The 15,923-nt window shown below is 45.6% G+C and overlaps 1 protein-coding gene across 1 annotated transcript in view; it reads right to left on the bottom strand.

Annotated features, from left to right (window-relative positions):
• The window catches only part of musk (muscle, skeletal, receptor tyrosine kinase), a 144,313-nt gene that overhangs the window by 61,799 nt on the left and 66,591 nt on the right, over nucleotides 1–15,923 (bottom strand). The window contains exons 8-9 of the mRNA XM_067983572.1: nucleotides 5,474–5,480; nucleotides 2,881–3,144 (exon numbers count right to left, since the gene is read on the bottom strand). Coding sequence (XP_067839673.1) covers nucleotides 2,881–3,144; nucleotides 5,474–5,480 — 271 coding nt within the window. The remainder of the gene's footprint in view (nucleotides 1–2,880; nucleotides 3,145–5,473; nucleotides 5,481–15,923) is intronic.

Here is a 15,923-nt window from a genome sequence, read left to right as displayed (position 1 = left end):
CATAATTTTGAATTGATGTTACGGGTTTGTAGAACTCAGTCCCAACGGGAGTCCAGGATCAATGAATTCTCAAGGTCCCAAAAGGAGCGCCATCTTTATGAAACACCTCTCAATGAAGAAAACGTCCCCTTTCATTATGATTATAATTATTTTAGGAACGCACCCAACAAGCAGTTAGCAACTGCCAAGTTCCCCTTTCCTGTGACAAGGATGAAAGCTGTTGGGGGTGGGGGGGTCATAGTCACCTTTACCCCCCGGGCGATAATTTGGTCGGGTGGATCGCCCGCTCACTCCAGAACCCGCCCGGTATCCCAATGAAATCAGTGGGATGAAAATCAGGCGGGTTCTACGAGGGCGGATGATCTGATGAGCCAGGTTAACGCCCAGATTATCGAGGGTGACAACAACCCACCACAAGTTTAATTTTTCTCTCCAGTTTATTGCTGACTGCACTTACTGATAAATCAGTCAACGAGTACACGCAAATCCAAAGGTAAATGTAAGCGAGTGAGATGTAAACAATGCAAGGAAGAAAGGAAAAACTTGGATTTTTATATAACTCCTTATCATATTTCTCGGCCACACCTCAAAACTGTGTCCACATCCAATTAATTACTTTGAAGTGCAATGATGGTTGTTAAATAAGAATCATGGCAACCATTACCACACAGCAAGATCCTGCAAACAGCTACTGGATGAATGAAAAGCGAATGTGCATTTAGTGCCGTTGATTGAGGGAGTTATGTTGACCAGGAGATTTCTCTGTTCTTCCTTGGATAGCACTCCCTCTGTACTGTTATAATACGTGCTCAAATTCTGGAGTGGGGCTTGAATTCATAATCTTCTAACTCAGAGATGAGAGTTCTAACAAATGAGCAAATGCTGGTGAACTGGAGAGGTCCAACTATATTAACCCAGTGTTTTGCTTTACTAGATGCAGGAGTCAGACATCAAGGCAGCATTTGACCGAGTGTAGCACCAAAGAGCCCTAATAAAATTGAAGTCAATGGGAATCAGGGGGAAAACTCTCCAGTGGCTGGAGTCATACCTAGCACAAAGGAAGATGGTAGTGGTTGTTGGATGCCAATCATCTCAGCCCCAGGGCATTGCTGCAGGAGTTCCTCAGGGCAGTGTCCTTGGCCCAACCATCTTCAGCGGCTTCATCAATGACCTTTCCTCCATCATAAGGTCAGAAATGGGGATGTTCACTGATGATTGCACAGTGTTCATTTCCATTCGCAACCCCTCAAATAATGAAGCAGTCCGAGCCCGCATGCAGCAAGACCTGGATAACATCCAGGCTCGGGCTGATAAGTGGCAAGTAACATTCGCGCCAGACAAGTACCAGGCAATGACCATCTCCAACAAGAGAGAGTCTAACCACCTCCCCTTGACATTCAACAGCATTACCATCGCCGAATCCCCCACCATCAACATCCTGGGGGTCACCATTGACCAGAAACTTAACTGGACCAGCCATATAAATACTGTGGCTACGAGAGCAGGTCAGAGGCTGGGTATTCTGGGGCGAGTGACTCACCTCCTGACTCCCCAAAGCCTTTCCACCATCGACAAGGCACAAGTCAGGAGTGTGATGGAATACTCTCCACTTGCCTGGATGAGTGCAGCTCCAACAACACTCAAGAAGCTCGACACCATCCAGGACAAAGTAGCCCGCTTGATTGGCACCCCATCCACCGCCCTAAACATTCACTCCCTTCACCACCGGCGCACAGTAGCTGCAGTGTGTATCATCCACAGGATGCACTGCAGCAACTCACCAAGGCTTCTTCGACAGCACCTCCCAAACCCGCGACCTCTACCACCTAGAAGGACAAGAGCAGCAGGTACGTGGGAACAACACCACCTGCACGTTCTCCTCCAAGTCACACACCATCCCGACTTGGAAATATATCGCCGTTCCTTCATTGTCGCTGGGTCAAAATCCTGGAACTCCCTTCCTAACAGCACTGTGGGAGAACCTTCACCACACGGACTGCAGCGGTTCAAGAAGGCGGCTCACCACCACCTTCTCAAGGGCAATTAGGGATGGGCAATAAATGCTGGCCTCGCCAGCGACACCCACATCCCATGAACGAATAAAAAAAAAAGCTGTGGCTCATTAGGTAGCACGCTTACTCAGAATCTTGAAGGTTGTGGGTTTAAGTCCCACTCCAGAAATTAGAGCACAAAATCTAGGCTGACATGTCCAGTGCAGTACTGAGAGAGTGCTATGCTGTCGGAGTGAGAGTCTTTCAGATGAGACAGTAAACTGAGGCCCTCTCAAGTGGCTGTAAGAGATCCCACAGCACTATTTTGAAGAAGAGCAGGGGAGTTCTCCCTGGTGTCCTGCCCAACATTTATCACTAAAACAGATTATTTGGTCATTACTGTTTGTGGGATCTTGCTGTTTGTAAATTGGCTGCTGTGTTTCCTACATTACAACAGCGACTACACTTCAAAAAGTATTTCATTGCCTGTAAAGCACTTTGGGATGTCATGAAAGGCACTATATAAATACAAATCTTTCTTACTTTCAAAAGGGAATTGGATAAGTACTTGCAGGAGAAAAATTTACGGGGAAAGGGTGGGACTAGCTGGAATGCTCTTGCGGAAAGCCGGCACTCCTTCTGTGCTGTAACCATTCTATACTTTTAGATAAAAGTTTGCAAACAGGTAGGATGGGGAGAATGTGGCAGGCTGATACTTTGCCTCAAGAATGCTGAGGTTTATTTACTGATTTATTTTAGTGGAGACATGAACCCATTTAAAATAAATGGGTTAACGCCTGCCTTAAAATAGCGGACCAAGTGTTGTGTGCAGCTGCTAATACCAGCAACAGTAACTTTTAGGCTTATAACAACTCTGCGAAAGACCTACCGACACACAGGTTTAGGAGAAGGCCCCAAACCTGAGGGGTTACAGTCCTGGTAAATGAAGTGACACAGTAACGACTCAGCAGCTGGTTTGCACAGCAAGCTCACGCCATCCAACTCCGTCCATGCACTCCGTGCCATCATCTCTTGTGTCCCCTCTGCATCGGCATAAGAAGAGTTGAAGAAAACAAGTTCACCCTTTCCCAGAAGGCCTTTGCATACGTCTCCACGATATGTACTGCAATAGCCCAAATCACCTTTGTATAATCTGAAATCAGAAGCAAAGACTTTCATTGAAATAAAGAGCACAAATGTTTAGGAAAGACTCTCTCTCTCAGCTTAATACCCTTTCTGAATTTATAAAACACAAGAACAAAAGCTTCAACTAGTGTGCTTTCAATACACTCTATGTCGGCTCCTATTTTGGGAGTAGACTCTTCATCAAAAACTAAAACAACCTGGTCCCAAATTCCCGGGTGCTTTTCCCAATCTTCCGCCATAACTTTAGCAGAAGATCAGTGCAAACCCTGGAGAAACAGGAACATGGGAATAGGAGGAGGCCATTAAGCCCCTCGAGCCTGTTCCACCATTCAATTAGGTCATGGCTGATCTGTATCTTAACTCCATCTACCCGCCTTGGTTCCATAACCCTTAATATCCTTGCCTAACACAAATCTCTCAGTTTTTAAATTTTCAATTGACCCCCAGCCTCAACAGCTTTTTGGGGGAGAGAGTTCCAGATTTCCACTACCCTTTGTGTGAAGAAGTCCTTCCTTACGCCAATTCTCCACGGACTCTGGCAATCTCCCGCCAGAAAAATCCTGGCGGAAAATGCCAGGCACCTGTTTTTCTTTTTTCTCTTTTCAGATGTTGACATCACCCCTGGATGGCCTAGCTCTAACTTTAAGGTCATGCCCCCTTGTTCTGGACTTGCTCACCAGAGCAAATAGTTTCTCTCTATTTACTCTATCAAATCCTTTAATCATCTTAAACACCTCAATTACATCACCTCTCAATCTTCTACACTCGAAGGAATACAAGCCTAGTCCTTGCAACCTGTCCTCATAAGTTAATCTTTTTAGCTGTAAACAGCCATTTTTAGCCGTTTACGCCAATTCTCCAGGGACTCTGGCAATCTTTTCAGATGCTGACGGATTTGCTGTGTATTTCCGGAACGTTCCGTTTTTATTTAACGCTCATTTGTAATGTAAGATTCGAAAACAGTAAGACAAGGCGGGGTAAGATTTTTATTTTAACGGCCCGGGGGGAGGGGGAGCGGGGGATTAATCTGCAGCAGTAGACCTCCCACCCTTTACGGAAACCCGCCCGATTATCATTCCGTTTGAACCTGTTAGATTACTGCCCGGGTAATGAAGGCAAAGAATTACCGCCATGTACCTCACGGCATTTAAAAATAAAATAGTGCACTCACTGAAGATGTAGGGGATTAAAATTCAACTTGGGTGGGGCAAAACAAGAGGTAGGGGGCCTTTATATACCCCATCCCGAGTGGTAGATCCATTACCGCCCACATTGCATCCCCCTACCCCAGTTGAATTTTACCCCTGTACAGTCCACAATCTTTCACGCAAGCACCAATGTGCAAACTAAGCAGCTTGTAACCTCACGGCTATGCAATCGGTGATAAAAAATTCATATTACAAGCAGAGGCCGTCATTCTTTTATTGTGTCAGCTACGTCCTGCCCTGGCAGTCACTTTTATTACAAACTTGCAAAAACAATAATGTACAGAACTTGACTTGAATGTGCACATACTGGTGCTCTTCTGTAATATATTGTACGCTACATCTCCTTTATGTATGGGTTTTGAGATAGTACACACTGTCAATTAAATGGCAATTTTTCACAAAAACATTGTACTGATGGATTTGTACTATAAATTACATTGTATTGATGCTTTTGGAAAAAAAAAGACATTGGTCACCTAATTGATTTATGGGGATCAATATAGTCTTGACGGTTAAGTTATCAATAAAATAGTGCACTCACTGAAGATGTAGGGGATTAAAATTCAACTTGGGTGGGGCAAAACAAGAGGTAGGGGGCCTTTATATACCCCATCCCGAGTGGTAGATCCATTACCGCCCACATTGCATCCCCCTACCCCAGTTGAATTTTACCCCTGTACAGTCCACAATCTTTCACCCAAGACTATATTGATCCCCATAAATAATATACAATTCCACTTGTATATTATTTATTTTACTGCGGCCGATCTTGGATAACAACAAGTCTCAGGCAGCCAAAAAGTGAAGTCATTTGATCGGGGGGGGGGGGGGGGTGAAACTGTGAACCACAGATAGCAAATCCTCCTCTTATCGGGGAGGGATTTTCTGTACTGGATGCGGGAATTTTAAACTTTTATCTTTCTACAGTTTGTTCACCTGGCTTTAAAACAACACCAGCATTTTCAGATTTAAATTCTTACTAAAAATCCTTTGGCAAACACGACATTAGACATTTTTGTTATTATCTGTGTTAATACAGAGCTTTCACAGCCTGTGCTGTTGAAGGACAAGGGGCCGAGAGGCTCAGGAAGGTAAAGTGGATCTTTCATAACAATTTAAAACTCTTACCTCCATTCTATGGGGAAGTAGCAGGTTCCATTGGAGACCAGATGTGGTGAATCAGAAAAAAAGAGAAAGAAGAGTAAAGTTAGGCTTTTGTCCATCAATGAATGAGGGTGTGTGTGTGTGTGTGAGTGAGTGAGCTGCTTTAGACTGCACCCTGATCTTTTGAGATCTGTGTGTGAGTGTGTGTGTGTGTGCGCGCGCTGTGTCAGACTGCACCCTGATCTTTTGAGATCTCTGTGTGTGTGTGTGTGTGTGTGTGTGTGAGAGCTCTGTTAAACTGCACCCTAATCTTTTGCGATCTGTGTGTGTGTGTGTGTGCGCTGTGTCAGACTGCACCCTGATCCTTTGAGATCTTTGTGTGTCTGTGTGTGCATGTCTGAGGGGGCCCAGCTCTGGCTGAACAGGTGTGCAGGCAATCAGACACCGTAACTAGGGATTTGCTGGGGTCCTGGAGAGAGGGGAATGGTTGTCAGATTTGCAATATCTTAACAAATACTTAAAAAGAGGAGGGGTGGGGTTCTTGCAAGCAATGCCCAAACAGAACTCAAGGCAAAGTTAACTTGGTGACTAAGTCAAATTTTAAGGTTGAAAGGAGAAGTTCGAGAACTAAAGATTAACAGTTCTGGTCAGAGACTGCAGAATTATAGCACACTATAGGCTGGTTGTTATATTTAACCCAGACAGGAAGTTCTTCCTATGAAGATTTCAATAATAAGAGATATTAATGTATTTTGATGGCACAAGTTGCAAGGTTAAAGTTTTAAAAACACACATCTCAGAGCAGACTAAATGAATATATTTTTCAATGTAGATCTCCGACAGGATTTATGAAATGCTCTCTGACCTGTCGCTGGGCAAGTTTACTTTCACATGGCTTGCTTCACTGATTATCGGATGGTCAAACCAATCAGAAGCTGGGACTTCCCTGCACCATTTTATATTATAGCTATCTGTAAACCCTACTGGGCACAGACCATTTACCCTCCTGTGTCTCTCTAGGAAATGTAGGGCCAAATGGCAAAGTTGAAACTGAAAAGCAGATTAGATAACATCCAGCTGTTTGGGAATGTTAAAAGGAAAACAAGTTAAATATTCATTGAGTTAAGTTTTCAAAGTTTCAGTATCTCCCCTCAAATGGCCTTTCAATGGTAAATAATTTAAGAAGGAGTCTACAGTATTTAGGGATGTGTCCAGACCAGAGACTCATTGAGAAGGCTGTTGGTTTTCTTTTGGAAAAAAGTCACGTCAATATTAAGCATCGGTTTAAATGCCAAGTTATGAATATTTCTTAAAACGTCCAGTCATTCCTGATGCATCACACTCAGCCAGAAAGATCCCACCCACTGAGATTGCACTGGGATTCTCGGAGGAGATGGAACAGTGAAAGTGAAGTTCTAGGTACAACTTTAACCGCAAAAAATCTGCTTCCAACTTTTGGTTCCAGGAATGAATCCTGGTCTGATTGAAAAACTGGGTATAACTGAAACTCAGCCAGTTCTCACAGCCCTTTGTGTTTTTGTTAACGTTTCGTTTTCTCTCGCCCCACATTCAACAGTCATTTCAGTGCCATCTGTTGCCCAGCTGGGAATTTTGAGGGGTGGTAATCAAGCCTCACATCACTCCATCTTTCTGACACAGTTCCATGAATAAGTTTGCAGTCAGTTTTTATTTTTCCCTCGCACCTTTGTGCACGCCCCACTAGTGTACTGGCTGACGTTTCCCAAACCTATCCCGGAGAAGCTGGGATTGTTCTCCTTAGAGCAGAGGAGTTTAGGGGAGATTTGATAGAAGTGTTCAAAATCATGAAGGGTTTTGATAGAGTAGATAGGGAGAAACTGTTTCCACTGGCAGGAGGGTCGGTATCCAGAGGATATAGATTTAAGATAATTGGCAAAAGAACCAGAGGGGAGATGAGGAGAATTTTTTTTACGCAGCGAGTTGTTATGATCTGGAGTACGCTACCTGAAAGGGTGGTGGAAGCAGATTCAATAGTAACTTTCAAAAGGGAATTGGATAAATACTTAAAAGGAAAAATTTGCCGGATTATGGAGTAAGAGCGGGGGAGTGGGACTAATTGGATAGCTCTTTCAAAGAGCCGGAACAGGCACGATGGGCCGAATGGCCTCCTTCTGTGCTGTATGATTCTGTGATTCTATACCCTGGTTAGCATGCTGGAGTATCAGTAACACTGAATGACTGTTTCATTACATTTCTGGACGGAGTACAAACATTTTCAGGTTAGACACACATGTCATCCCCAATGCCGGTGCCTGAAACTGCTGCTTGTTCTTTCAATGCACATGCTAATTTAACCAGATATCCTGACACCCAACACACATATAAACAGTTCCATATGGAACCTCTCTTCATCATTCAATCACCAAATAGCCGTATTTAATTCCTTCCTTAGTTTCCGCTACAACGACCACAGAATACCAGGTGCTGTAAGTTCAGCACAGGTTGCTGTTATAACTCTTCGGGTGTTCGATGCAGATCAAAGGCATTAGGAAGGGCATGGGTCCAGCTCAGCTTCCTGCCATAATGGACGGAGAACACTGTGTGCAGGGAGACTTAAAGACAGGGAGGGCAGGTAAAATAAATGCATAAAGAGAAGAAATCTAGAAAAGAGAAGGCTTGAGGGGTGACCTAATAGAGTTCTTCAAAATTATGAAGGGGTTTAATAGGGTAGACGTAGAGAAGATGTTTCCACTTGTGGGGGAGACCAAAACTAGGGGCCATCGATATAAGATAGTCACTAATAAATCCAACAGGGAATTCAGGAGAAACTTCTTTACCCAGAGAGTGGTGAGAATGTGGAACTCACTACCACAAGGTGTAGTTGAGGTGAATAGCATAGATGCATTTAAGGGGAAGATAGATAAACACATGAGGGAGAAAGGAAGGGAAGAATGTGATGAAAGGGTTAGATGAAGAGGGATGGGAGGAGGCTCGTGTGGAACATAAACGCCGGCCTAGACCAGTTGGGCCGAATGACCTGTTTATGTGTGGTAAATTCCATGTAATTCTATGTAAAAGTGGGGGAAAGAGCGATAAGTGCCAGAGCTATCTTGATTGACTAATGCTCATGTTATGACTTAAAATGCAACTAAGACAAATCTGTGCGCTGTTAAGACAGCTCTGGACAGTCTTACTGATATTTAAGGCAAAATGTAATGGAATGTTACAGTGTTTCGAACTGACCATATCAATGCCGTTGGCTAAAATCACTGTGGTGTTGGTAAATTAAAACTAAACTCGCTTCTGGTTCTCTGTCTTTCAAGCCCACACCCCTTGTCCAGAGCTGACAGCTGCCAGAGCAATATGTTTCAGGCCTTGCGTTTGCAATGGGGCTGAAAGAGATTGAGCTGCCACAGGCTGAACTAACACAAGCACAGAGATCAAACATTCGGAGAAAAGAAAAACCCTTTGTTATGTCTGCCGTCAGATGGCCCCTTTAACATGAGCAGAATCAACACCAGAATCTCCAGAATTTCCACTCGGATTTCTGCTACCCTGTCGAGCTTGCTTACATTGGGAAACAAATCGCTTCCACTGAAATTTACCACCTGTTTAGCTGCTTGCCAAGTTCGAAAAAAAAAAGCTCGACACTAAGTAGCACGTCGCGATTATGTCAACATCGAGCACTGGGTAAATTCCTGGGCAATGTGATTGTGCTAAAGGTAGCTCTTATTTGGACTCTGAAAACATCTTGGACTGTTCCAAGGCCATTTTAAACATGACTACAACAAGAGGTCGTAATTCAGATCTGGCCCTGGTTTCATCTCCACCGTAAGAGCCGGAAGTGGGGAGAGGGGAAGGGGGAGGGATGTGATTAATAATAACCTTTGTTTTCACCAAAAAATATAATACAACTAGAAACTTTAGGTCACAACTCCGGATGATATTCACCAAAAAAAAAACTTTTGGAAAAGTTTTTTGCAGAACTTTTCCGCGTCTTGTCAGTTTCACTGAGACCCAGCTCAGAGGGGAGTGGGAAATTCCATTAGGGTGGGCATTGGGGCGATCTTCTGGCCCTTCCCCCACACATCGGGAGGGTGGGGCGTGGCCAGAGGGAGTTCTTGGGAAATTCCACCCAGTCTCTGCCTCCTGAAAGGCTCAACGGAACCAACAACTACTAAAAGCTCCAGAATGTAAGAGGGAGCCAGTGATTGATCCCAGAGGGAACCTTCCAAAGACCTGGAGGGGACCTTCCCATTTCCTGGGACTGCCCTGGAGCGGGCAATGCTGATGTACCCTGACAGATGATGGTGGCTCACTCCAAATTTAGGATGGAGCCTGTGGTGGTCTCCCTGGGCTGCCAGGAAGATCTGCTCTACCGTCGTCCACTAGTACAGGGGGCCACCAGGAACTTCAGACCCCACATATCTGCCTAATGGACCTGCCCAGAGAGTGGTGAGAATGTGGAACTCGCTACCATATGGAGAATTGAGGCGAATAGCATAGATGCATTTAAAGGGAAGCTGGATAAACACATGAGGGAGAAAGGAACAGAAGGATATGCTGATTGGGTTAGATGAAGAAGGGTGGGAGGAGGCTCGTGTGGAGCATTAATACCGGCATGGACCAGTTGGGCTGAATGGCCTGTTCTGTGCTGTAAATTCTGGCCCCAATATTTATGGGGAGGCGGGGAGGGAGCGGAGGAGACTTTTAGCAGCCAGGAAACTCGGAAGTACGGGGAACAAGGAGGTCCTGCCGAATTTAACAGCAGGACTTTATATTTTGAATCTTTTTTCTCTGTTTCCCGCCCGGCAGCTGGCCAGATTGAGAGGCTGGCCAGCTGTTGTCCTGCGGTAGAAGTCCACAGCTGGGGACCGGAGAGGAGGGAGGGAGAGATCACGGGGTGGGTGGGAGGGGGTAGTGGAAGAGATCACGGGGGGGGCGTCATCTTGGAGATCACGGGGGTGGGTAGATCAGATCGCAGGGAGGGGGTCTGGAGATCGCGGGGAGGGAGGCCGATTGCGGTAGGTTTGCTTGGCGGGCCCAGATCCTGCTCCTCCTGACCCACAAGCAGTGCTGGAAAGGCACTCACCTTTTGGATCCGGCCGTTCTCGCCTCCCTTCAGCTGCCGGGATTCCCGAGCCCTGGGAAATCCAGGCCGCAGCCGTTAAATCCAAATGGCTGCTAAAATCTGAGGCATGCAGCTTCATTAACATATTAAAATGACTGACCCACCTCTCCAGAGCAGGTTACTTGCCCAACCCACCACCCGATCGCAGTGTTTTGGGATCGAGTTTCACATTTTTAAGAATTTAACCACACCAATCATGGGGGGTTAAAATTCCCCTCTTTATGTAATATGACAAATTTTCCAATGGGCAATATTTTGATGTGAGCACTTCAAGTGCTTGCACCAAATTCCCTGCCAGCTTCGTTTCAGGCAAGTATTAATTTGTTTCCCTTAAAATGGTCACCGACCAGGAAATTTCCCCTTTACTCCCCCAGTTTACTTATTTCTTTTTACAAAAATTGTAGGAATGCCGAGTTTTTGATGCTGACCACCAGGCTCGATTGCAATGTACTGTTTGAGGGGGTGTGACGAGGAAGTGGCTCCAGATATCATGATGGAGATAAAACCAACTTCTAACTCAGGAAATTCCAGAGTTGCGTTACACATCTGATGGGAAATTTTCCAGTCCCAGTGCTAAAGTAAAAGAACCTCAGAGCAACGAGGCAGTGCTTGACGAGATTCTTCTGGGCTAACCTTGTCGGATTTTCCGAGCTCACCTGTATTAGGTGTTAGCCGTGGCTCAGTGGGTAGCACTCTGGCCTCTGAGTCAGAAGTTTGCGGATTCAAGTGCCACTCCAGAGACTTGAGCACAAAAGCTAGGCTGACACTCCCAGAGCAGTACTGAGGGAGTGCGGCACTGTCAGCGGTGCCGTCTTTCAGATGAGATGTTAAACTGAGGCCTTGATGGATTTGAAGAATCCCATGGGTATTATTCAAAGAAGATCAGGGGAGTTCTCCCCTGGTGTCCTGGCCAATATTCACCCCTCAACCAACATCACTAGAAACAGATGATCTTATTGCTGTTTGTGGGAGATTGCAGTGCGCCAATTGGCTGCCGTGTTTCTCTACATTGCAACAGCGACTATGCTTCAAAAATGCACTTATTGGCTGTGAAGCACTATGGCACGTCCTGCGGTCGTGAAAGGCGCTATATAAATGCAAGTTCATTTTGATTGCCTATTCCTGACAAACATCCGGCCAAGACTGGGCCTGTCTTTTGAGGCTTGTTGTGAGCAGGGGGTGGGGAGTAACTCCAGCCTTTAAGAGCTGCAGCTTCTACTTAAAGGGACGTATTAATTGACGCTCTGAGCAGCGAAGGAGAAAAGGCTGCAGGAAAGGAACGAGTCTGCTCCGTCCTTGAATGCATATTTGGAGTTCCTCTTGGAAAAAGTGCAGCAAAGGTGGGGTTGTTCGCTTTGGCATTCAAGATCACTGCCTCTCAGAGGAAATGTGCCAGCTGCTATGGCAGGAGGAGGCCGTTAGGGTTAATGAAGTCACCAACATCCAAAGGACCTGGAGGCAGATGAGGAAGAAGGTTAGTAGCTTCAGGAAACCTACCAAGGTGAGACTGGTCAGCACTCCCAAATAGATGGACAAAGTATGCACAGCACTAAGAGTTTTGTCTCACACTGTTACTCCCTGACTGAAGTGGTCTGCTAGGCTGTTCAAAGCTTCACATCCATGGCATTGAACTGTTGTCACTTAACCATTTTGGAAAAGTTCCCTCAGAATTTAAAAATGCGGCAACTAGAACTATCGGGGCAGAAACCTCCAAATGAAACTGAAAAAATAGCACTGAAAGCAGCACACTGTCAGATATTCTTTTTTAAAAATCCAGCAAGTTCCCCTTTAAACGTCGACTTCCTGTCAGCCCAGAAGGTGCCTGCCCCTCAAGTTCTGTTTTATTGGGGCAAACTCAAAGCACAGTGCTACCACTGCGAGAATCATGCGATCACCTGGCCAGCCTCTCATCTTCCACCCTCTATAAACTTGAGCTCATCCAAAACTCTGCTGCTATATCCTAACTTACACCAAGTCCCGTTCACCCATCACCCCCTGTGCTCACTGACCTACATTGGCTCCCGGTCTGCCAACACATCAATTTTAAAATTCTCACCCTAGTTTTCCAATTCCTCCATGGCCCTCGCCCCACCACACCCCCCCCCCCCCCCATCTCTGTAACCTCCTCCAGCCCTACAACCCTCCAAGATCTCTGCGCTCCTCCAATTCCTGCCTTTCGTAGAATTATAGAATCATAGAAACATAGAAAAGTTCAGCGCGGAAGGAGGCCTTTCGGCCCGTCGAGTCCAGGCCAGCTCTATGCAAGAGCAATCCAGCTAGTCCCACTCCCCCGCCCTACCCCGTAGCCCTGCAATCTTTTTACTTTCAAGTACTTATCCAATTCCTTTTGAAGGCCATGAATGAATCTGCCTCCACCACCTCCTCACTCGCTGTGTAAAAAAGTTTCTCCTCATGTCACCTTTGGTTCTTTTGCCAATCACCTTAAATCTATGTCCTCTGGTTCTTGACCCCTCCATCAATGGGAACAGTTTCTCTCTATCTACTCTGTCTAGACCCTTCATGATTTTGAATACCTCTATCAAATCTCCTCTTAACCTTCTCTATTCCAAGGAGAACAACCCCAGCTTCTCCAGTCTATCCACGTAACTAAAGTCCCTCATCCCTGGAATCATTCTAGTAAATCTCTTCTGCACCCTCTCTAAGGCCTTCACATCTTTCCTGAAGTGCGATGCCCAGAACTGGACACAATACTCCAGTTGTGGCCGAACCAGTGTTTTATAAAGGTTCATCATGACTTCCTTGCTTTTGTACTCTATGCCTCTATTTATAAAGCCCAGGATCCCGTATGCTTTTTTACTCAACCTGCCCTGCAACCTTCAACGATTTGTGCACATGTACCCCCAGATCTCTCTGTTCCTGTACCCCTTTTAGAGTTGTACCCTCTAGTTTATATTGCCTCTCCTCATTCTTCCTACCAAAATGTATCACTTTGCATTTTTCTGGGTTAAATTTCATCTGCCACGTGTCCGTCCATTCCATCAGCCTGTCTATATCCTCTTGAAGTCTATCACTAGCCTCCTCACTGTTTACTACACGTCCAAGTTTTGTGTTGTCTGCAAATTTTGAAGTGTGCCCTGCATACCCACGTCCAAGTCATTAATATATATTAAGAAAAGCAGTGCTCCTAGTACTGACCCCTGGGGAACACCACTGTACACCTCCCTCCAGTCCGAAAAACAACCATTCACCACTACTCTCTGTTTCCTGATACTTAGCCAATTCTGTGTCCATGTTGCCACTGCCCCCTTTATTCCATGGGCTGCAATCTTGATGACAAACCTATTATGTGGCACTTTATCAAACGCCTTTTGAAAGTCCATATACACCACATCAATTGCATTGCCCTCATCTACCCTCTCTGTTCCCTCATCAAAAAACTCTATCAAGTTAGTTAAACACGATTTGCCTTTAACAAATCCTTGCTGGATTTTCCCTAATCAGTCCACACTTGTCCAAGTAACTACTAATTCTGTCCCGGATTATCGTTTCTAAAAGTTTCCCCACCACTGAGGTTAAACAGACTGGCCTATAGTTGCTGGGTTTATCCTTACACCCTTTTTTGAACAAGGGTGTAACATTTGCAATTCTCCAGTTCTCTGGCACCACCCCCGTATCTATGGATGTTTGGAAGATTATGGCCATTACCTCTTCAATTTCCACCCTTACTTCCCTCAGCAACCTAGGATGCATCCCATCCGGACCAGGTGACTTGTCTACTTTAAGTACAGCCAGCCTTTCTAGTCCCTCCTCTTTATCAATTTTTAGCCCATCCAGTATCTCAACTACATCTTCCTTTACTGAGACTCTGGCAGCATCTTTTTTCTTGGTAAAGACAGATGCAAAGTATTGATTTAGTACCTCGGCCATGAGTCCTTTTTGTTCCCTAATCAGTCCCAACCCTCCTCTTACTACCTGTTTACCATTTACATGCCTATAGAAGACTTTGCATCCCCAATTTTAATCGCTCCACCATTGGCGGTAGTGCCTTCAGCTGCCTAGGCCCTAAGCTCTGGAATTCCCTCCCTAAACCTCTCTACCTCTCTCTCCTCCTTTAAGACACTCCTTAAAACCTACCTCTTTGACCAAGCTTATGGTCACCTGTCCTAATATTTCCTTATGTGGCTCGGTGTCAAATTTTGTTTGATAACAATCCTGTGAGGCGCCTTGGGACTAAGGTTTTACTAAGCTAACGGCTCTATATAAATGCAAGTTGCTGTTTTTGTTGATATTGTGCGTGTAGTTATAAGCAAATCATTACAATACAAACATGCCATTAAAACGAAGGTCTCGTCTGTCTTAAGGCCTTACTGGAAGTTTGCAGGTGGAGCAGATTGGGCGGAGATTCAGCAAGATGGACCGCCACCCAATTTTCCGACCCTGCCATTCTACTTCAGCACCTCCAGCAATTTCCTCTCCAGGAAATTTCCTCTCCAGTCCATTTGGGGAAACCAGAATTTTTATTTGCCCACCCATCCAATCTGACCAATCTTTTTCAGATTCTGTTTCCTTTCAGATGATTTTTCTTTCTCAGGATGTGGGCACCATTGGGAAGGCCGCATCTATTGCCCACCTCTAGCTGCCCTGAAAAGGTGGTGGTGGGCCTTCTCCTTGAACCATTGCAGTCCTTGGTTGTGTTGGTGCTTCCACAATGGTGTTAGGTGGGAAATTCCAGGATACTGAACCCTGTAGCGATGAAGGAACAGCCATATATGTCCAAGTCAGGATGGCGTGTGCGTTGGAGAGGAACTTGGAAGGGATGGTGTTACCAAAACACCAATGTGCTTATTCTTCTCGATGGTAAAGGTTTCAGGTAAGGGAGATGCTATTGAGGTAACCTTAATGCATCTTGTAGATTATATGTACTGCAGCGACAGTGCGTCGGTGATGGAACGGATTCATGCTCAGTCTAGCAGCAGGGGTGCAAAATGAAGTGAACTGTTCTATCCTGGATGGTGTTGAGCTTCTTGACTGATTGTGCAGCTTCATCCATCCAGGCGAGTGGCGGGTATTCTATCGCACTCTTGTATATGGCAGAGAGGCTTTGAGGGTTCATATGTTGAACCACTCATCGCAGAGAATCCAGCCTGCTCTTGTAGCCATGCTGTTGATATGGATGGTCCAGTTAAGCTTCTGGTCAATGGCGCCCCCCCACCCCGCCCCCCGCCCCACAAGATGTTGACGGTGAGGGGACTTGGTGATATTGGTGCTGTTGAAAGTCAGTGGGAGACGGCCGGGGTTTCTCTTGTCCGGCACTTATGTGGGAAGAACGTTACCTGTCACTTGGCAGCCCGAGCCTGGATGCTGCCCGGGTACTGGCATGGGCTGCTTCACTGTCGGATGAGT

Source organism: Heptranchias perlo, chromosome 4 (genome assembly GCF_035084215.1).
Source record: "Heptranchias perlo isolate sHepPer1 chromosome 4, sHepPer1.hap1, whole genome shotgun sequence".
Classification (NCBI taxonomy): domain Eukaryota; kingdom Metazoa; phylum Chordata; class Chondrichthyes; order Hexanchiformes; family Hexanchidae; genus Heptranchias; species Heptranchias perlo.
Note: the sequence above shows the minus strand (reverse complement) of the source record. Positions and strands in the feature narration are given on the sequence as shown.